Source organism: Melozone crissalis, unplaced genomic scaffold (genome assembly GCF_028551555.1).
Source record: "Melozone crissalis strain CALT ecotype California unplaced genomic scaffold, PUWL_Pcris_2 ptg000027l_1, whole genome shotgun sequence".
NCBI classification, from domain to species: domain Eukaryota; kingdom Metazoa; phylum Chordata; class Aves; order Passeriformes; family Passerellidae; genus Melozone; species Melozone crissalis.
Genome location: NW_026535805.1, coordinates 23065533 through 23089270, shown reverse-complemented (window position 1 = coordinate 23089270; position 23738 = coordinate 23065533). Strand labels below are relative to the sequence as shown.

The 23738-nt window shown below is 42.5% G+C and overlaps 1 protein-coding gene across 3 annotated transcripts in view; it reads right to left on the bottom strand.

Moving 5' to 3' along the window:
* SMOC2 (SPARC related modular calcium binding 2) overlaps window positions 1-22597 on the bottom strand; it is a 138174-nt gene extending 115577 nt beyond the window's left edge. For all 3 annotated transcript variants that reach the window (XM_054279831.1, XM_054279832.1, XM_054279833.1), the window contains exon 1: window positions 22383-22597. In XM_054279831.1, coding sequence (XP_054135806.1) covers window positions 22383-22457 — 75 coding nt within the window. In that variant the 5' untranslated portion in view covers window positions 22458-22597. The remainder of the gene's footprint in view (window positions 1-22382) is intronic.
* Between the last annotated feature and the right edge of the window lie 1141 nt (window positions 22598-23738).

Here is a 23738-nt window from a genome sequence, read left to right as displayed (position 1 = left end):
TCTTGCAAGGACCCATATGTAATACAACCTTTGGTAGGGTTTATTCTCCTGATCTTGAAGTGAGCACATACTGGGAAGTGTTATCTATCTTTTCCCTTCAAAGGTGCAAGTTTCTTCTGCTGACTCCTTAGAATACTATAATTTTTTTCCTATGGTGAAATTCCCTATTCCATGCAGGATCTCCTAGTCTGTTTAACTATTTTAGTTTCATCCTTGTAACTGAACAGTTTGACTACTAGCTGAATAATATGGGCAAATCCAGAATCACTGAGAAATGCTGTTTATCATCACTAAACACAGCAGCATCTCACAGAAGACAAAACAAATAGCAGATGTCAGTAATCCATCACTGTGCTCCCATCTGCAAATACTACAGGTCAAAATCTTCCAAGCTGCAGCTGTGCAATGACTTCCATTTGAATACGGATTCACTACTATAACAAGAAAAAATTTTCCTTTTGTTATCTAATGCACATATCCAATAGCTTTTCTTACAAGAGCAAAGTAAAAAGAGGGCTTGACCATCTGTGGGGGCTGGTATTCAGCAGAATTCCCCAGAGTTCCCTTTTGGAATATGTGCTGCAAATTCACTGATGCAGGATGCCACCATATGCAACAAAGACTTAAATACACAGTAGTAGCTTAATCGAAGAATATTGGCACTGTGTTCACAGCAATTTTGAGCAAACTCACAGTAACATACACATGGGATATAAAGGCTTGAGATGTAACTCTTTCTTTTTTCATTGTTTCTCTTATGTGGTTTAGAGAACATCTTTTCAACATTCTTCACATCCTCCCCTTCCCACCACCCCCAGAATTAGGGGTGACGTTTAGTTCTCCCAACCATGAACTTGTGGAATGAATCACACACAGTGCTAGTGCAGGAAAACCCTGTTTCCTGAATGCAACCACAGAGCTCTGAGCACCAAGGTTAAGTTATAACATGCAAGCTGGCATTAAATCCACCCTAAAGTTCAGTTCATGTGAGAGTTCACCACCATATAAGATTTTATTGGTGATTCCTCAAACTGAGTAACACAACAACCTGCCTAACAAATCCTCTCTTCCAGGACAGTGCTTTCCCTAAGGGAGGACTATGTGGGCAGCTGAGCTTTATCCTCAGATTATTCAAACCAAAAATGCAAGGTTGTAGAATTTCCATTTCCTCTGTATAAATTCTTGTTTCTTTCTGCCACAGAGCTACAGTTTTCTGCTAGGCCAAAACAACTTGACAGAAGCACTCAGTTTGGAAGTGCCTGGAAAGATGGGATGTTTCTCAATTCTTCTTTCCAATGAATTTATTTCTCCTCCACGTACCACAAACAGGATTCCAACAGTTCCCTCCAGCAGGTTAAAAAAGATCAACAAACACAGTTTAGCAGAATCCTTGACACCACCACTGCCACAGAGAGGTACATAAACAACCCCAAAAAAGCACTTCCAAGAGTTTCATAGTTCACAACCTCACACTTGAGAGTCTTACCTCGCTCAGTCCCAGACATCTTTGCCCTGACTACATCAGATGTGAACTGGGTAGGGCATGGAGGTGACTGCATGGGTTCTGCAAAGGATGCTTGCCCCTCTGAGATGTCATTGCCCAAAGATCTACTCAATATTTGTACAGAAACAGCCACAAAGAAATGGGACTGAACTCATGAAAATGGGCATTCTCCTCATGGAGATGGCTGCATAATAAAAGGTCTGAAAGACATTGGCTGACATCATAAGAAGAGTTTATTTCCCAAATTATTAATCTGTATTTTCAAGGCTCCCTGCAGTATAAAGACATAATTTTTTTTGATCCTTGGAACTCCATCCCAAAGGGTGGTACCTTTGCTGAGTAATTAAATTGTTTCATAAATTATAGTAAAGAAGGTATCAAAAGTACAGAAGGAACAGGAAAAACTACTCCTATTCAGATCTGCTGCACACAGACTGCATTCAAATCTGGTGGACAGAGGGAGGGCACAACTCGTTTCCCACTAGAAAAACAAATATTTTAAAATAATTCTGAGTACAACTTTCACTAGGGATCATCTCTCCACCAGATTTTGTTTGTAGAACAAACACTTAGTTCAAACTAGAACACATCAAATATTGCCCTGATTATCGAGGTAGCAAGCACCATGTCCTGTTGTTGGCACCACAAGAAGCTGTCTCCTCAGCAGAGCTGAGCTGCCAGTCACAGGGAAGCAATCCACTGAAAGCCCTCCTGAGAAATCCCAGTGTGTTCCGTCAGCCGAAGCAGCACTGCGAAAACCACCGAGAGCCAATAAATCCCCACAGAGCACTTAGGCAAACATGCAGACAGTCCTGCCCCTTCCCTACACCTCAGCTCCACCAACAGCTCACTCAGACCCTTCCCAGCCTAATATATCAGACTTACCAACACCACCAGCTACAGAAACGCCAGGGAAGGAGCTAGCTAAACGGAGAACTACAGCAGATCTCTTTGACACACAACTGATGCAAATGGAAAACAGGTTTTATTTCTCCTTTCCCTATTAAATACATATAATCCATTTGATGTGCTACCCATAAGTTTGTATCGGTGAAAAAGTCTATTTCTAACTACATTATGATAAAAAAGCAAGGCTATTGCAATGATGTGACAAAATCTCCACTACTTAAAGAAAATCTCAGTGAGGAACTAGATGGATCATTCAAGGTTAATACATTTATTGTGAAGGAAGATAGGACTTAATCATAAAATTTTTACCCCACATAAACTCTTTGTTAGTAGTTCCTGTAGAACTTTAATAATTTCATGAGCTATCCTGAAAACATCCAAAGAGGCCAGAAAAGCCTAATGTAGCAAAAACAATCAGTTAGCAATGAAAACTTCCAGGACAACTCTAAGATTCTAAAATTCTTCCTATTATTTTACTTATTCAGGTTGATAAAAATATTAACTACAAATGGAAAATCAGCTCCAAATCCCATAAATTAGCTTGGTTTTAGTGTTCAACCTTATGACCAGATATAAGAGTAACATAAATTACTTTGCAAGTGCTTTCAGTATAAACATTTCTCCTGGGAAAAAATCCTGATATGGTAAAGTAAGAATGTGAAAGCAAAAATATTTCTCTTGCAGCAAGAAATGAGAAATGGATACTTTTTTCCTTTTTTTCTTTCTTCTGGGAGGAGAAAATGTCAGAGTTTTCTTGTTGTCTCAGGAAAGCTGATGCTGGCAAGTACCTTTTGTTTCATAACTGCAAACACAAGGCATGAAATTTGATCTTTCATCAACATGAGATCAGTTCTTATGGTCTAGAACTATTTCTGACCAGACCTTGCAATATAATAGAAACTGATTTCACTAGGGCACTTCTGGTGTGAATATCTGAAGGCAAGCCACGTGCCTGTTAGTTACCTGCAACATGCTTACTCAGTTTAGTCTTTTGGAATTTGAAAACAGTGAGAGATGTGACAATTACAACCATGGTAATCTCTGGCACCCCTGAAGTACCCCCAGTGCAGTTCCTCAGTTCCTGCCGAGGAACTGTACTGCCACATTAGTCTTGATGGAGGTGGGTATGTTTACTCCCTGTTGCACAACTCTGAAAGCCACAGCAGCATGGGCACTGTGCCATGGTAACACAGCCACACTGAGCTATGTGGTCTCCTACTACCAGGAGTGTTTGATCAATACTCAGCTGCAGTGGGGAAATAGTCATAAAGCACCTGTCCTTCCTGTGCTTCCTTCACTTGGGTGTCACCGACATCTTTTCATAAAAATCCTTTCTTTAGGATTTTCCCTTCTGGGAAGCTGAGGCCCCAGAAAAGAATGTAAACAATGGTTATCTGCTGCTGTGACATGCAACAGGTGCACCTGTGATTGGCCCATGTTGGATGTGTATAGTTAGTGGCCAATCCAGGACCGAGCTCTCTCTGGGACAGAATCAGAGAGAGCTCCTTTGTTATTCATTCCTTTTCTATTCTTAGCTTAGCTAGCTTCAGAGAACTTTCCTTCTATTCTTTTTAGTATAGTCATAATGTAATATATATCATAAAATAATAAATCAAGCCTTCTGAACATGAGGTCAAGATTCTCGCCTCTCTCTTCACCCTGAAGACCCTTGCAAGCCCTGTAACAGATGTGCACATAGACACAGACACGTCCCTCTGTTGCTTCTGCCTCTGGCAGCCTACCCGTGCTTCCACAAGGCTTACTGGCACTTCTTGGTTTATAGGGTGCAGAAAGCAGGGAAAGCAATGCACAAAGTGTTATTCATTTCCCGTAATAGCTTGCTACTCACACCTGAGGAGATTGTGGATGGGGAAACTTTACCGACAGGCTGCTGTCCTGTCAGATACAAGAACATGAGCTGTCAGGAGTCTGGTTACTGCTGTCTTGCAAAACAATAGTCAATATAATGTGGGAACCTACAAAACCTAATGTTCCTTAGGCACACTGGGTGATTACATGTAAGACTGCAGCATACACATTATTTCCACAGCCTGTCTGAGTCAGCCCACTACACAGAGGGTTGTATTTTTCTACAGTTTTCTGCAGATTCTCTGTTCAGTATTTTCATGGCTTAGGCGACGATGAGACCCTTCTGTTTTGTACTGTGCTAGCTTCTTTTAATTCTCCTTCTCCAAGGGAAAAGCCTTCACTCACAAAGTAAAGCAACTTCAGCACAGCATATGTGATCAAATCAGAAGTTAATTGTCTCTGCTGCCTGTGTATTTCATAGCAATTAAAGCTATAAAATCTGTATTAAAAAAGTACAGTGTAACTCAACATCAACTAGAATGCAGAGGCAGTTTACTGGGGTGCTTATGCAGACATCAACCAATTCAGTTTTGTCTTGTAAAACTAAAAATAGCTTGGCCCATGCTTGCCTTAAGTTGGTTTGTGTCACCTTGCCCAGACCAAAAACCTGGCTGTTAGAATTTTTCATCAGAAGAATTATTTTACAGATTATAGAGATTGTTGATCCCACGTATGAGTCCTGGGATGATGCCCTTCATAAAGGTTTGGCTGTCTGAGCTCAGGATTAATGGAGAGACAGCACAGCCCACTGGCAGCCCCTCTTCCCTGGTGTCCCTGCAGAGGGTCTCCCATGCCGTGCTGGGGAGGTGACAACCCAGCTGAGACTTGTCCCCACCCAGGGGACCCACTTTACAGCTAAAACCTTCCTGCTTGGCCTCTGCCTGATCCACTGCTCCTGCCCCATTCCATCTGCACCATGGGCTCTGCTCATCCATATCCCAAGTGACCTCTCCCTTGAAGAGCAGCCCATACCTGGGGAGGCAGTGGATGCCAGGGGCTGGGGCTGCCCCAGGGCCCCATGGCTGCCTGCTCCTGGTGGGGCTGGGACAGGTTCTGCCTGCCACAGGGAGCCCCCACTGCTCCCACTCCCTGGTCCTCACAGCACCTGACACTCTAAATGCAGACTTCTTGCCTTTTACATTACATTTTTTACCGTATTAAGAGGCAGTTGTAGTGGTTCAAGTAAAAAAGGAATTGGCCCCCTGAGACGAATGTGTAATGATTTTCTTTGGACCGAGGAAGGGAAATTCATTTTTAATTGAATAATATGAGAAAAAAGCCTTACATGTGCTAATTTGTTGGACTCAAGTGTGTTTAGACTGGGTTGTTGGGATGTTTTGACACTGGGTAATTAGGGTAATTGGAGAAAACAGCTGGACTATTTGGACACTAAAGATTTTGATATGGGTAAGGTCACTCTGACACTAAGATCATGGAAGTGATATACATGTAAAGGAACTTGCACAGTGAAACAAAGCAATTTTCTATATAACACCAAAGATACCTTTAAAAATACATTAATTAAACAGCTTGGGATTTTTCAAAAACGGATCTTTGGAGACATCTTCCAAATCACACCTTTATACTTCTACAGATGATCACATCTGCCATTGAAAGAAGAGTGCGAGTATGAAACAGAAAAACAAACTGTGATAATAAAATAAGCAGTTTAACTTTATAAGTGTTTGGCTTTGGTAATAGTTACATAAGGACTTTTTTCCTCCTCATTCTGCAGGGATAAATCTGCAGCTGTCTGTGAACATTTTGATATGTGTGGTCAGAAACAAATTTAGCAAAAGTAACAACCAACAGCTTGACCTGTCTTATTTCAGTCTCTTGTTAATAATAATTCAAAATACAAATGTCAATTTATCCCATACTTCAGATGTACCTACAAGATTGTCCTGCATGGCACGACAATTGACCAGTATTTATTATGCCTACAAGCGTTTCATGAACAGATTGATTGATCCTGATTTTATAAGATATTTCAAGGCTGGATAATATTTTCTACAAAATCTACAAAATCCTTGGACATTTCAGCTACTCTGTATTAAAGACATGGTTTTTCTGAACATAGGGCTCGATAAGCCGATTTTTAAATGAGCCACATTTATGGTATAAATTAAATCTTTCATCAGAAATAGATACTCACATATTAAAAATGGTACAGGAACTCCTGAAGAAATTTGCAAAAAAGGACAACAGTCTATTTCTATATTATCTTCAATTATCTATCAATTTCAATTATCTTCAATTTCTATATTGTCTTCAATATTACAATAAGACAGTGTGATTGCTAACAAGAAGCTAAGTCAGAGAACCTGCAGAATTTGCTAATTTTGCAGAATACCTTTCAGATTAGAAAATATTCACAGAAGCAGAATCAGTTCATGAAACTTTTAAAACTGTATTAATTCCTGTTTAGCAGATATCCTGTTACTGATAGAAAACTGTAATTACAGCAGCCTGTAGTTTCATCCATGTTACACTGTGCATCAAATACTGCAGCTACTTGAAGTTCCTTCCAATTAAAATTGTTCTACTTAAAAATTGCTAGATTTCCTGCATTTTTGTCTTCTGACAGCTCTGTTTGGAAACCAACCTCTTTTGCATTACTATGCATCTCTGGAATACCACAAGAGTACTCCTCCATCTCCTTAAAATATTAGTATTTTAAACACAGAATTTCAATAAAATCCACCAATTTTACAGAAATCTTTCAAACAGAAGAGCTGTTTGTTAAGAAGAGTTTTCTATAAAAATGCAACATTACATAGGCAAATTGCCTTTTAAAAAAACTTTAAAAAGCCCAAATTTCTTGTTCTCTCTTTATGTTAACATAATTTTTAATCACTTGTATTTTTTATTACATAGTTCTTATCATGAGAGAAAACATTCAGCCATTCATCTAATCAGATTAGCTAGGATAGATTTCACATGCTTTGTTATTGGTAATAGGCTTTTTTTAAATTTCAGATAATGAAAAGCCATCTATCTACAAATTAAGGAAGTCAGTTAAAAGCAAACAAAAAGACCAAAAAAAGAAGTCAGTACATGCATGAACATGACTGGGGCAAGAGGAAAGCACTTACCCTAGGTTGCCTGGAGCTAGATGGCTATCCTGTATATGATACTGACACATTCTTCTTCTTTTGTGCTTTTCTTTTTTGATCCTTCAAAAATATGCGTACCTATCTTTGGATAGGTGTGACTCCTCACTCTCTATTTTTCAGCCCATGCTATAGCTGATACGATTTTCAGCCTTTCACAAATGGTCTCTGAGTACATGAGGAAGCCATCCTTTCCACCAACTCAGCTTCCACTGGCTCCTGAAGAACTACAGAGGTGAGGGTAAATAAGTAGCAACAAGAGGGTAACTGAAACTGTGCCTCACATGTGAGGTTGTTCTTGTACTCAGCCATCAATCAGAAACACAGCTGTGACCTGCCAGTCACCTAGGAATAAAGCAGAAATATTTGCCAAAAATTTTTTGAACCTGCTTGTCTCCTGTGGCTCTGAGGGGCATTATGCTGTCACCAATCTGGCTTTTACCAGAATATCAGGATTACCTAGCAATCCCTAATACATATTTTCGAAGAGGAAAGGGTCCCCAGACAAATTCCTAAACAACCTACTACATAGAGTGGGACTGCACTTCACTAGACAGTTCGGCCACTCTCCACAGGATAAGGGAAGTGTCCATAATGAAGCTGAGTGTGGCTGATAAATTATCCCTAGGGTAACAGAGTACTGGGTATGCATTTCATTAGGTGATGAGCAGAAGAAAGGTAACATCTGGATTCACAGTCCATCAGGCTAAATCTGCCAAGTGCTCAATTCAAGCTCAGTTTATTTGAACAACTCCATAACAGTTAAATGGATTCCCATGGCACAGATCCGAATTCAATATGGAAAATGAAATAGCAATAGCTCAATGGTGTCCACCTTTGACATGAAAAATGCACTGAAGAAAAAGGTCTATCTGAGAGACAGCAGATATTAGTCAACAGCTATTTAAGGCAGTAAAACAGCAAGCAGCAGAGATCTCTGGGCTAGAAAAAGCTTGAAATCTTGATCAATGTGCTACCACAACAATGCAAGCAACCTGAACACTGAAAGACCAGCCCTTCTTTTCATAGCATCATTCACAGCTTCAGGTTAATAGACACGAGGGAGTCCTGGCCATATTAACTGAAATAACAGCACTGACTTGTTTCACACAGTTGCTAAGACAGAGGCTGCCTGTTGAAAACACAAACTCCCTTATTCCATGATTTCATAGGCAATCTGCAGGAGTTTTAACACAATGTGCAAGCACTTCTGGACAACACAGGACGTTGTCAACCAAGGAAGCAGCAGGTAAGCAGCAGGAACCTCACCTGACATACTGCAATCAAGCTCAGGCAGGATTCCAGGCCATGGGGGACAGCAGGACTGATTGAGAGGCATGAGCTTTGAAAAAGAGTGCATTGTGAAACCAATGCACACTGAATGGGCTTGCCCAGATAATGCAGTCAGAATAAATAACATTTTAGCACTCCCAGCTTCATGAGCTTTTCTTAATGATTGTGTTGATGAAGCACACATGTACGCAACCTTAGGTCAGATTGAACAGAGTTGTATGCACAGAAAGTCAATGTCACTTTAATAATACAAATCATCTGGAGATTGTCTTACACATTGCTTTTTTTCTACAAAAATGTGTGCATGTTATTTATAGCCCATTTTATTTGTAACCCATTTGATTTTGAAACAAGCATAGTGATTTTGAAGGGAAAAAAAGAAACATAAAAACTGCTGAGACCCGAGCTTTTTTCTTCACATATTTTTGGCACGAGCACAGCACCCCATTCTGTTGACTTTAACTGCAGTCTCTTCCAGGTTCTCTTCACTTTTATTTCAATTGAGCCAGTGCTTCCACCATGCTCAGGTATCTATCAGCCAATCTCTGTCTCCCAGAAGAGTCTTTGGAGCCTTCATTGAGCATGTTGTTTAAGAATGGCTGTGTCTTGGTATGCCTTTGCCACAGAGACTAAAACTATCATATTAACAGGGGAAAAAAAATTGGTAGTCTTATTGTAACAGTTTTGGTGGATATGGGATTTATCAAATACATAGTAAGAGAGTTAGCTATATTTTCCCCGAAAAGGGAATGATAGGATTTTAACAAGTTTTACTTCATTAATTAGTGGCTATTTCAGTGGACCTTTATGTTCTGTAGTCACATGCATTTGTCAACAACACGTAACAAGGACAAATATGACAACAGGGTTGATTCAAGAAAGTAAACACCATCTGGTAGTAATAAAGAGCATGGAGATATGCCCAGCATATGCCCAGTGGTATCCTTGTGATCAAATTCTACCTGTATGTACAAAAAGCTGCCAACATGTTTCTGTTATGAACTGCACCACCACGCAGATACACACAGACTGAAAGATTTTATCACACCTCTCAGGCTTCATATCCAAACATGCACATTGACAATATCAGTTTCAGGCACTTCAGTTATCTCTAAGCTCCTCTGCACACTCCTGCCCTTATGGGGTAGACCCATAGTTTCCCTTGTTCTAGATTCAAGAGGGCAAACAGATGTCCAATTCTGTCCTGCTCAAACTCCCACTGGACTCAACAGGATCTTATAGAGAAGGCTGAACACACCCATTATAAATACTGTGGAATATCAGAATTGCTATTACGCAATCCTTCCTCTGGGAGCCATGTACAGCTGAACCTGCAGCCCCTGCACCCACAACACACAGGCCACAACCAGAGATCCATTCAGCTGAGTGCCTGCTTCAGGCATTTCTGCTCTCCAAGTAACACTGGGATGTACAGAAGCTAACTGATATTCCAGAGAGCAGGACAGAAGATGCACTTGTGACACCTCTATTTAACAGGAAGGACTGAAGCATAGTGAGGCAGAAAAGCAGAATAATTTCTGATCTTTTAGAAGAGTGTACTGGCAGGGCAAGCCATCTCACTTCCCCTCACCCATGCTACTTTGCCATCTGAACTGCCTTGCAGGCACCTGGCGCACATCACACAGCTTCTGAATCAATACAGCACATGGAATGTGTGTATATTGACAGACGCAGCCCTCGGGCTATTTCACAGTCACAACAAATGAAAGGAAATTAGGTAATCAGCTCCAATTATACCTTGACAACAGCTTCTAAATCTCACTCCACTGAAGAGTTTTCTAGCAAAAACAGAAGCAGTAAAAAAATAATCACAAAGTTTTAAAAGATGTTGACCTTTATTCAAGCAAGAAGCACCAGGTATGAAAAAGTATATAGTTCAGGCACACGTGCACACCTGTTTTGCTCTTGCTGACAGCAGATAGCTGCAGGGCTCTTCCTGAGAGACATCCTGCATACCACAAAAGATCTGGAGAGTATGAACTGTGACCCCCTTCAGCTTTGATAGACTTGTCATTTTTTTTTCAAACTTTCTCATCCATCACGCACACTCTTTCTAATGTTTGTCTCAATTTTACGAAGATCGCTGGAGGGAATTTCATTGCATCTCTGACACTGCTTTAATTGCTGTCAGCTGGAAATAGTGAGTTTTTACATGTGATTAGTCCTATTTGTAACCTCCTAATTTCATTGGAGACTTCTGGTTGCTTCTTACTTCTATTAAATGAGTGAGATTTCCTGACATGGCTGTAAAATGAATCTCACTTGGGAGTTTTCTCACCCCCAAGATGTGTTGAGAAGACTCAGGACAGCAGTTTTAGAGAAATAATTTACTTTCATAACAAGGAAGGATACTGTGCGACCTTTTGATTTCTCCTGTCACAATAAGCAATGCAAACAGTAAAAGCTCTATTCTGTCATTATTTAGAATGATCATCATGAGAACTGCTAAAATAAAATCAGCTATTGCCTGAGGCAGTTCCTGAAGTGACCTGATCTGAGATTTGAAGGGAGATGGTATTCTTTTTGTTCTTTTCAGTCTTTAGATTACACAAATTCATCAACTAACAAACACAGCTGCCCTGTAGCACTTCCAACACAGTCAAAACCTAACAACTTAGAAATCTTGTCAAATGAAAACTAGCACTAGACTCCTATGCACCATTCCCTTAGACCAAAACACACAAACAAAAAATATCAGATCAAAGCAGTCAGATCAAATGACATAAGCTTCATGGGAAAAATATCTGACATTCTGGTTATTAACCTCAAGGGAACTTTAAGCTTTTATGCGGGTTTTCCAATCATTGCTGGAAAACAAAAGGAAGAAAAGGTTTGCATGGGAACGTATATAGTGTACCCCTGAATATACATTTATGGCTGACATGGATCATCTTAAGGTAGAAAATGGCAATCTAGGGAATTTATTACAGCTGATGGATACAACATGCAGAAGCCACAAAAGGCCTGCAGGAAGCAGTTCTTGATAATGCCTGACATCTATCTGAGTTTGTCAAGAGAGCCTTTGGACCAGGCTTCCCAGAGGGTTCTTGGTGCTGCTGCTATGGAAAGAGAGAGTACACTCAGAGGCTGTAACACAGCAGCAAGAACAGCTCTCAGCTCTTTGGTCTGCACTCAGAGGACAGAAGCATCTTTCATCCAAACCCATCTCCTTCTCTCCTTCGAAAGGTAGGGAAGGGCAGTGGGTAAAGAAGCTTCAAGCTCCATCTGACCTGCACGCAAAAATCGGAAGAGGCATCCAAACATTCACATTATTCTTTGTAGGAAAGACCAGGCTGCATTGATTCAGGGCTCTTTTTCTTCAGGGGAGAAAGAGTTTTGCACCATGAAAGGAAACACATACCACAGGCTGAGAACCCCAGCTTTAGGGCAATGATAAGGTTGAAACACTAAGCTCTCACAAGTCAGGAAATACCAAGCAGATGACACTTGGCTCTCTGCACTGCGCAGAACACTTTGGCCAACAGCATGACAAGACAGAGAATAGACAATTTTGCTGATCACGTCCTGTAATGGTGAATTGCTTGCTCCAATTCCTGACAAAAGGCAGAGTAGGATCAAACATACGTATTTGTGTGTGTGTGTACGTGTGTGTATACACACGTGTAGTTATAAGAAAGTCTACACAAAAAAACCAGCTTGGACAATTTGCAGAGGGTGTAAAGAACCAGATTTTGGCCAGAACTGCCAGAGGAACTCTACTATTTGTATATCCTCTGTTACTTGTGTTCAGTCTCACCTGCAAGAAGGTGTCATTCAAGATTTATTTATTACTGAACTTGAAAACTGTGGCAGACAAAGAAAGCCAACCAGGCATGAGCCTCTTTTGCCCAGAACATTGTACAAACACAAATAGTTTGCAGTCTATACATAGAAAAGGCATGTAAACACTGAAGATGAACTACGGAAAGATCAACTGGATGGGGAAGGAGAATACTGGAGAAAAATCTACAGTGACCAGAGAGAGCCCAGTCACAACTATGAGTACCAAAAGATGCCAGTTTCCAGGTCCTTTGGGCTCACCCCTAGCAGCAGCATTGCAGTAGCTCTTTTCTTTGCTTCCACCTCAATACTACATGAATTGTGAACCTGTGGTTATATCACCAGTCCCTCTACCAAACCAGCAGTGTTGTGTCTACTGAGCTATAGTGGGTCTGTCACCAGCCACAAAGATGAAAAAATTAATCTCTACCAGCCATTTAGTCTTGGTGTCAGATCTGGCTTTGTCATATAGCAGGAAAAACCCTGACTCTCTCATTGCTGTAGACCTCTCCTGGTCTTGCAGCTAATGAACATAAACACTGACACTTCATAAGAGAAGTACTTGATACTCATTTTGCAGTGGAGAAAATTGCTGCACTCGTTACAGACAAGTAAACACTTGAGCTTTTTGCCATTTTCCCTTCAGAGTGAAATCAATTATCCATGCATGAATATTGCCTCGTAATTTTATTGCAAATTAATGGAAGTCCATTGTCAATCAATGACAGAACTTTTGCTCTGGGAGTCATTCAGCACCTGAAAAAGGGAAGCTTAAACAGAAGAGCAATTTACCAAATGAACACTTCTTCCAAAAAAAACTTCCCCTTTCTTTCAGAAATGTAATTTATGGAACCTTTCAAGGAGAAAACATGATGGAAAGATAAAACCTCCTGTTTAAAGTTCAGATTTGCAACTAAATCCACTTAGGCTGAAATCTATCAAAAATTTGGCATGCTTGGAAACTGCTGTCCCAGGAGGAGATGGTCTGAAATACAATCCCGTTAAATACAATGTAAAAAATAAGTTATCCACTTTGTTTGGTCTTGCTCACCAGAATTTATGAAATAAATGCTGCAAAAAGAAACAGCATGCAATGAAATTAATATGCCCTACGCTTTCTGCAGACTGAACCCCTCCTCATGCCTCATGGCCAAGAGCATCTCATATGTTAGGCCATATATTCTCTCTTGTTCTCATCAGCCTGCTCTGAGCTCTCATGAATGCTAATTCATGTTAATTAATTAATGTCAAGCCACACCATGCCATTAAAGACACTTTCTTTTTGCAGAACTCTTTTCTACCTTTCGATAGTTTGTGTCAAGACTTTTTTTCCACTTGAGATTTTTCCCATGTGAGTTCCCATCTGATGTGCAACTGAGTGGCAAGTACTGAAAAATCAAGGCCCCCAGCTGCTCCCCTCCTCCCTCCTGGACTAAAGCCACTGGGGACGGAATCCAGGGCTTGCCCTCCTTTCTTCCAGCCCTTGCCAGAGGAGAGGGACGGGGCAGCCCGCGCTGTTCTTGCTCTCCCTCCCGTGGTGGATGCCTGCAGTGCCATGGGAGAGGAGAGGTGACCTCCCTGCCCCTGAGGACGCTGCACAAGCGTTGCCTCTGCGCTGCATTTGCAACGGAATGGACAGGGGGAGAAATGGAGAAATACTTGTATGGACCCTCCCGTCTCTGCTTTTTATTCTGCGTCACTTAAATCTCTGATGGCCCTCTTCCAAAAATAAGCCATCCAACACACCAGAGATCATTCACTGAACAAATAAACCCGTGGCTAACTCAAAGCCTGATTTAGTTTCTATGTTGACAATCTTTTTCATTTCTGCACCCTCTTGTGGGGACAAAGGTACCTTTACAGTCTGTCCTACCCTCAAGTACACCATAGCATACTTATTTCAGGACCAGGTTTCACTCACTTGATTTCATTTATGTGATAGAAACTTTTAGTATCCCCATCTTTCTGACATGCTGTCAATGCCATACTTCTACACTGTATTCTCAGAACAGCAGCCCCACACCCTAGATTCTACCGTTTGCAGGAAGATGCCACTAAGAAGAGCAGAAACTAGCAAAAAAATAAATAAAAAAATAAAAAAATTGGGAAGCAATTCGCAATTCTCTAGATGACATGATTTAGGTCCCCAGCTCACACATTTTGTATTCTGCAACATTTCCAGACACATGGTCTGATTTAAAAGCATTTCTGTACAAGTAGACATGTTGCAGTTAAAATATGGTTAAAATCATTTGCATGTCTACTAAAATGTCACCCACTCCTCTCCCCATCCTCCAAAGTAGTAATGAGACTCAATGGCAGATTTTACTCAGACTAAACTCAACCATTCCTCCACTTTAGTCCAGATAAGAGCAAGAAAAAATAATGGAACTGAGGCATTGCCTTCCCACACTGACATCCAGGGGTCACCTGCAATCTGCAGATTTTCTCTGTACTGCAGCTTGCTACATGGATCATAGTGAGTCCATCCTGAATACCAATAAAATTATTATTTATCTCTTGCTACTTTCATTTCAAAAAATGTACAAATCTCTCCTGAGCTTTTACACCATTGACTCACTGATAATACCTTGTTTTAATTCTGAAAAAAGGTCAGAATATAAGTAATTGCATGATAAAGGTAGGCCAAGTAAAAAGACTGTGAGCACTTCATGGCAGCAATTTTATTCAAAAAATCTGAAAAATACAGCATGAAGCCATGACTTAACAAGCATTCCAAAGTAAAGACATTTTTCTTTTTTTGCATGTAAGTACTCCTTAGGTGCTCTAGGAAAGATTCAAAGATTTATAGCACATGTATGACAGCTAATTTGTATACAGTTCAAAAGTGAACACCGATAAGACAAGAAAGTATATGATTACATCCTCAAAACAAATTTAAGGCAACACAAAAGAAAAAAATTATCTTTACTCAGTGACTCAAAAGATGACACAACAAGTAGCCTAAAGTAAATTAAGGGGAAAAAGCTAGGTTTTGGATAGGTATGACGTAAACATGCTCATGCAAGTTTTCTAGCAACCCACTGAGCAAGCCAGGGAGAGAGCTGGAAAGGATTCCCTTCAGGAAATGTTTTCTCTTTCTGTCCCAACCAGAATTCTAGGTTGCATTCTCTACTAGCCTGGATTTTCAACAGCTGATGAAACACTTAGTGGTCATTTTTAAAAGGTAACAAATTTGAGAGGGAAAAAATTCACTGAAGGGCAGTTACTAACTCATCAAAACGATTTCTTCTGCAAGGATCAGCTGAAGCTTCCATTTGGGAGACTGACTTGATGAGTTCTGTGGTAAGATGTGACACTGCATTAGCTTTGCTGCTTGAGGACCACTGATAATTTGGTAAAGTCATATTAAGCAACCCTCTGATACTAAGTGTTATCACACCAATCTAAAAACTAGTCCATATTCTTCTAGGTAGCTTTCACTTCCCCATACCCAAAGTTTGTGTCCTTGTATCCCATGCACACCACTGCACTACAGCAATGGCTGTAATTCAGACCAATTCCCCGTGTACATGGGGCAGTTAGGCCAAGACTGAAAAACTGCAGGAAAAAAAATGCAGGTATTTATGCTATACCTTCTCTTCTCTGCTTAGTTTATTTGCTTATGGGCAATATCGTGTTACATCTCACTAGCACTCCTTTTCTTTTGGCATAAATTATTACATGTGAGATTAGCATATTGCAAATTTTTTCTGAAGTATTTTCTCTTTCCAGGTTTGCCTCCAGTGTTGCACTGTTGCACTACCACTGTAGACAGTATTAAGGAAGTGATTAGCAAATAATAACCAGAAGTGGATAAAGAAATGTCAAGAGAAGCATATCCTGTGAAAATACACAGGGCCATTGAGATCAAATGACTGGCATCACCAGAATTTTGCTGTAGAAGACAGTAGAGGGGCAGAGGATGCAATATTCACAAAGTCAAAAACTACTTTGACTATATTAATTTGGAAGAAAGGACTACAAATTTTAAATGTGAAATGGCCTTCATCATTAATCTACAAAGTCAACTCTTTAAAAATCTACCTCAGAGCACGACAGTGAATCAAACACAAAATTAGGATGCATTTAGGTTTTGATTCTAAAGAAAACACAAAATTTTTGGAAATCCCTGAGACCTTTGCAAGACGTAACCTCTTTTCACTCCACAAATTGCCCAAGAATGTTTGAATTTGTTCAGATAAAAAATGTCACTCCTGAACCAAACTCGGATCTTTATTGCTGTTCAAAAATAGGTCTTTGATTCCAACTTTTTCTTACTCAGTTTTTAATTTTCAGGCGCCTCTGCACTTCCTGGTCTCAGGCCTGACAGGAAATGAAGCACCAAAAACCATGAAAATGGCTGCGCCTGTGGTGAGGCTGGTCTGGCTGAAGAAATGGAAATATGAGCAAAGTCCCGAGCAAGCCAGATCTTGAAAAGATCTGTAGCCTAGTTTCCAGACCAACAGGGTTCAGATAGATTTTGGATAGCAGCTAAACCTCTGGAGGCTTTTCAGAATGAACTAAACCTTGAAGTTTGCCCACTGTCAAGAAATATAGCTGTTCCTCGAGGTATTCAGGAGGCAACAGGGGGCCAATGACAGCACCAAAAGCAGACACAATACGGATGATCTACTTCTTTTTGTTTGCTTGGTCCTGCTCTTCCCTCCCCACTCACATTCATTTCTAGTCTTCAATTCTAGTTTTAAAAATCTTACAGGCATGAAGTCAACCGACCATCTTCATTAATGTCTTACACATTATAAGGTGAAGTTTATGTTGGCTGTGTGCACAAAAATTACTTCTGACCCCTGACGAAAAGTTTGCTGACACTTTCAATATCAACTCCCACAGGTTTTGGTGTTGTTACTTTAATAAGAAGTGTCTTGAGAGTTTATTGCAAGAAAGCATTGTTGAAAGTGTTTTATTTTCAGAGCTGATGTACCCTTGGTTGTACCAATGCCCATTTGCAGTAACAATGTTGTTAGGATCTGGAGCCACTTACAATTTTATTTATGGTCTTGGTTTTTCAGTCACAATTAGAGTAACTTTTCCAAATGTTTTGGTTTGCAGGCGCCATCCAAATGGGTCCTTAACTTGGAAAGCTTTGATTGTGTTTAGCTTCCCTTTACTGAACTACCTTAGCGGTCCATCTTATATTGGTCAGTGTTGTGGAAGCTATCCAGCACACTAAATGCTATTGAATACTCACAAAGCATGTGGCAAGGGAGAAAAAGAAAACAATTGTTCCCCAAAATATTCAGCTGCTGATGAAAGAAACTATTACCAGGCAGAGGTGTTCATTTCAAGAAGTAATTTCAAGCAAACTTTCTCCCTTTGTAAGATCTATCAATGGTATTGAGAAAAGCACATGAAGCAGCAAGGCTTTGAAAGTATAAATAGTTTGTGGTATGTTGCAAGTCATCAAGATTTTAAAATAAGAAACACTTGTATCCTATTGTTTGTAGAAGCACATCCACACACACAACACTGCAACTGAGATAAAAGCGAAGCTGATGGTTTCAAAAATGCAGTATAAACAATGACAAAGTGTGTTAGTAAGTGCAGCGATCATAAACTTACTTATTTGAGGAATAAAATGAGCTTTCTTCAAAGCACTGTGTTTCAAAACAAAAGTACCTATATCCTCAAGATATGTCCAATTTCCCTAAAAGAAGAAGTCAGCAAGGCTCAGGTCTCCTCAGTTTCATACATCCAGAAAGAACGGGTACATCTCACAGAGCAGAACAAAAATGCAGCATTGCAAAATCATTCCAACAGCGTGCTACAAAAATTGCAGAGTGCTACCTGGTTTTCTATTAACAAGGTAAAAGGACAAGGCTATTTAAGATATTCTGTGGAATGTAAGAACGTTTTACATTAGTATTTGACACAAGGGGAGAAAAGAACAAGAGCAGCCAAGCTGGCTACAGTCCCTCCAGATCTCATGGGTTCTTATGAGACAGCTCTCAGCCTACCTTTCCATAATGAAAGCCATTGTTCTGTTGCCAATATTTGTTCATTTGAAATAACAGTAAATACAACAATAAAGAACATTATCCTCCTGCATGCATCCCTGAGGCTCAGTTAGCAATTAATAATTGGAATATTGCATTTCACCTCACTTTATCTATTATTGCAATATGGTCCTACTCAGGAGACCAGAGTCCAGGAGAAACCTTAGCAAAGAGTAATCCTGGTGACAAGAAGCCAAGACTGGTACAAACTCAAAGTAACTTTGGACTATCTCTAACCCAGTGAGGACATAGAAACTCTGAAACTCTTAGACCCTGGTGTACATAATGGCTTCCCAATAAAGATTCAGGTATGCATCAGCCCATCTCTCATCAACCCTTCTCTATCCTGGCACAGAGTCTGGCAGTCAAGTAAGTTCTGTCTGGGTCCACAGTTTGGGCAGAGAGGGACAGATTACAACACTCACATTCACTTTAGATATAACCAGGAGGTCCAAGGGACCAGACTCTAAACAAACTGGAGCATTTCACCTACCTGCTGACTATTCTGCCTGCCAGAAATCACCCTAATAGCTGTCACGTAGTAGGAAGCCTATGCCCATCACTCCTTGCAAACCTGCAGTCACATAAGACTGTTAAACAATCAGAAATCTCTAGGTGATATTATTTGTGCGAAAACTCTGTGATTTATTGCTATTGGACTATTGCAAAGCTTCCAACATATGAAAATCACACATTCACCTGGACTACAGACATGGGTGGTTCTTGTGGGTATTGCTGCCCAAATGAAATGCAAAAATATTATTCCTAATTAAATGGGGAAACAGGTCTGTAAACTACTGAAAGTCCTCTCTGAACGTAGTACTTGAGCCGTTCCTCAAGCTAGTGAGGACATAAAGTTAAAACAGGCCAGAGATCTGTTTATATGGATGAAAATCTTAAAGGCAGATGTTGATATCCTCCCTCCCTGCCATGCCATCACCCAGTTTGTTGCTTAAAGCTCAGGCAAAGAAAAAACCTCCGATCCATGTGTTACCTTTCAGAAAATGGTAGAGTGGCTTTTGCTAGAGGGAACTATAATTTTATTGTCTTGTCTCTGCCAAGGTTCATCTTATGTCAGATTTACGACTGCAGTAGACTGTTCCCGATATTGTCACCACCTGGCAAGACGAGTACACCTCTGACAGTATTGTGATCAGGGATATGCATTCCCTCTCCATGATCATCCCATCGTTTTGATAAAACTCAGATCAGCAGTGAAACACACCCTGTTCCCATGGCCTCTGGTTGTTTATGAAAATTTCAGCCTTTATCTGTTATTCTTCAAGCCACAAATAAATATAAAATCCGCATATGATGTGTAGAAAAGAATGGCTATTCTCAGTCGCCACACAGTGGCACAGCAGGTGAAAAAAAAGCCATAGATTTTCTTGGTTTTTCTACACAGCTTTGGTTTGTTGTTCCTTGTAATTATGCAGATACTATCCTTGGATATTTGAGAAGGGTACATGTGGAAAGGGGTTATAATAGTCTGTGAGCTACAAGCACAATGACTGCAAGAGTTAAGAATGATTAAGCGGTGTGGTATTTGTTGCCGTAATAGCACTGGGTTTTTACTGTTGTTTAAAGAGGTAAGTACAGAAATAGTAGAAATAAACCTGCCTCACTCAAAGTTCAGCCTTGTGGGAAGATGTAGAAAGTATATATGCATCAGTGCGTGCGTGTGTTATTTCGCTCCTATGGGTGTCTGCCTGTCCCTTACTTGCTTTAGGGAAGGACATCCAATGTAGTCTAGTATTTGTATGGGTGAGCCCTTTCCGTAAGAAGAGCACAGGCAGCGGAAAAACTAACATGAGCTCACTACCTGCAGTCCTTTACTAACAAGGCTAGCTACATCTATCAAAACGTTCAAGTTCATTTCAGCCTGAAAGCTTGATGTCTTCAAAACCATTACCTTTTTGGTTGCAGAGGCAGGGGGTGGGCTTTCACCAGAATTGACTTTTCTGCTCATGGTTCATAAAGATGCAGACTACTCTAAGGTACAGAAATTAGTAATGCACACTTTGAACTGGTGAAGGAAGGAACAGAGAGATTTTTAACATCACTCAGATAACAGAGAAGTCAAATACATTTGCATGAGTCTATGGCATTTAATTTTTTAAGAGTTTGCCAAAGTGCTCTTGGCCAGATTTTTCTTCCCTTTTGTGATGCAGACAACCCCTCACTGAATGAAAAGTATATTCTGCAGTGATTTATATCCATATTTTAAACGGTTTTAACGTCATTTGGGTTATGTATCATCTGAAGGTATTGTAACTGTCACAATCACTCTTACTTTACATTTGGGCAAACTACGGTTTGATAGCATTTCCAGTTTACTTCCACACTAATATTTAGAACTCTCTTTATGTACAGAAAAAAAGAATATTACATGTCCTATCTTGCAAATTATGTTTATACATTTGTTAAAGTGAACTTGAAAGTAAATTGTAATGTTAATCTGTTTATTAGAATAGTATATACCACCTGACAGTGTAAAGGGGCTTCAAATGAGGGTCTTAAAAAGTAAAATATGAAAATCACTTTACTTTGTCAGTCCCACACTATAAAATACCATAGACAATAAAATTCATGGAGCAAACTCAGTCCTTTAGGGTTTTCAATTAGCAGCTTCTAATCTACAAATCATTTAAGAGGAAAAAAACCAGAAAACAAAAACCCCAAATTTAGTCAACAAGGCAAAACTTTTCCTGAAGAATTTCAGGTATGAACAGCTCAGCCATCTCCCACAGCCATTTCACCTTGAGCTGTCCCTATAGCACCTTACTTAATAAAGGATGAAAGAATAAAAAAAAAAACCAAAAAAACCCTCAACTCTTGGGATTTTACAGAAATTTTCTGAAAGACTTAAACAAAAAAGGGTCTATTTCACTTTGCAGCTGCCTGTAACTTTACCATAATAAACTCTAAGCGCGTAGCCTTCACCAAAACACTTAAAAACAGCTTGAAAGAGGTATTTGCTGCCCGTTATGTTTACTCAAGCACTTGTTTAAAAACACATTTAAGGAAAATGTTTTTATTTCTACAGATTGCATTAATTATAGCTTTGCAAACACTGCAAGCTCTACAAGAAGACTGAACTGAGCTATTAGCTGTAAACCTCAGGTCTTGGCTAGAATAGTGGTTATGGCTTATTTAGTAAGCCTAATGAATTGGCTCACCCATCTCTACGCGGAGTTCCATGTATAGCACCATGGAGCCTGGAACAGCCAGAAAGGCTTGTTTCATGTTGCTTTATAATTAAAATGAAGTAAATTCGGTCAGCCAGAGTCGGTCCAAAAGCGGACCTCACCGCAGCATTATTCCTCTTCGGGCAAATAAAAGCATTAACACGGACATTAACGCCGGACCGAAGCTCTGCGGGGACCCGCAGTAAACCTGCGCTTCTCAGCCGCGGGCCGCGCTCTGCCCAGAGGCGCTCGGCGGGCGGCGGTGCCGGCTGCTCCCGGGGCGAGCCGCGGCGGAGCTCCCGCCTGGTCAGAGCTCCCTCCAGCCTGGCCGGGGCTCGCTCCCGCCTGGTCAGGGCTCACTCCAGCCCGGCCGGGGCTCACTGCCGCCTGTCCGGGACTCCAGCCTGGCCGGGGCTCGCTCCCGCCTGGTCAGGGCTCACTCCAGCCTGGCCGGGGCTCGCTCCAGCCCGGCCGGGGCTCACTGCCGCCTGTCCGGGACTCCAGCCTGGCCGGGGCTCCCGCCTGGCCGGAGCTCACTGCCGCCTGGCCGGGGCTCCAGCCTGGCCGGGTCAGGGCGCAGCGCTCGGCCCGGCAGCCGCGGGCGCCTCTCGCCGCCCCGGAGCCGCATCGCCCGCTCAGGTGCTCCCGGGACCGGCCCCGAGGGCGCCCGGCGGCGGGGTGGCCTTACCGTGAGGGCGGAGAGCTTCTGTGCCGGCACGGCGGGGAGCAGCTCCGGCAGCAGCAGCAGCAGCGGCACCCACATCCTGAGGCGGCGGCGGCGGGCACGCAGCGGCTGCGGGCGGCGCAGGACGGGGACTCTCCTTGGGATGTCGCTCCCCCCGCGACGACTGCTTTGGCTCCTTTTCAACCGCTCCGGCTGGGAGGTCCCAGATCAGGTCCTCACTTTTCTTTTTCCCCACCCCAGTCCTTCAAATTTGGGGACGCCTGTAAAGCTGAGAGGCGGCACTTTCCCCCTCTCTCTGTGTCCCTCCCTCACTCCTCGGGAGTCAGCCCCAGCTGGGAGATGCTCTCCCAGCCTCTCCTCTGCCGGAGCCCTCCCACTGCCGGGGGAATCTGCCGGACGCCGCCGCCTCCCCCGGGGCGCCGCGCCTGCCTCCGCCTCGGGCGAGCTGCTGTCTAGTCCTGGGGGTCCCTTCCTCTCCCTTCCAGCCCCGAGCCCTCTGTGGCAGGGAAAGCGGGAGGAAACGAGTGGGACGGGAAGGGAGGACCCACCACCAGCTCCGGGAGCACGCGGGAAGGCACTGCCGCGGAGGCTGGCGGTGTGCGACCTCTGCGAGCCGCTCTGCCCCTTTTCCTCTTATCCTTCCCCCTCCCCAGCCCGGCCTCCGCTTTCTCCTCCCAGACCCACAGATCCTCGCCGATGAACCCTCCCCGGTGCTCCCGGGGGGTCGCCGCTCGCTTCCCCCGCCGGGTTTATTCCTCCCCCTCGCCCCCGCCACATGTTGAAGCAACACGTACGGACACCGGCAGCCCCTGGCGGGCGGGGGAGGTGGTCCCGACCCCCGCCCCGGTGAGCCCCGACCTCCTACGGGAACGCCCCTGCCCTGGCCCCGCCGCGCCTCCCGCGGGCACCGCACGGGCCGGAGCCAGGACCGCGGCATCCAGGTCTGTGAGCCGGGACCAAAGCCAAGGTGGCAGCTCCCGTGGGGCGGGCGGGCGGCGCTGGGGGCTCCAGCAGGGCGGGGAGCGGGCACTGCTGGCCCCGGGCGGGACAGCGCGCTGAGATGCGGAGGCTGCGGGGCGCAGTTAATGCCAGGTGAAACCTTGCACCCCAGAGCTGCGCTTTTCTTTCTCATCTCTTAGGAGCCAAATAGAGGTCTGTTTATATTTCCTTACTGTGAAGGATCTCCTCGTCCCTGCTGCCTGAAAGAAACCCTTTCACACACTACAGTTTTGTCACTGGAGTTCCCCGCTCCTCCCGGGGACCCAACAGCTCACTGCCAGCTTGCAGAGGTCCCCACAGATAAGTGGTACTGCGAGAGACGCTGAAGCTGTCAGGGCTTGCTTTATTCTCCGTGTGTGC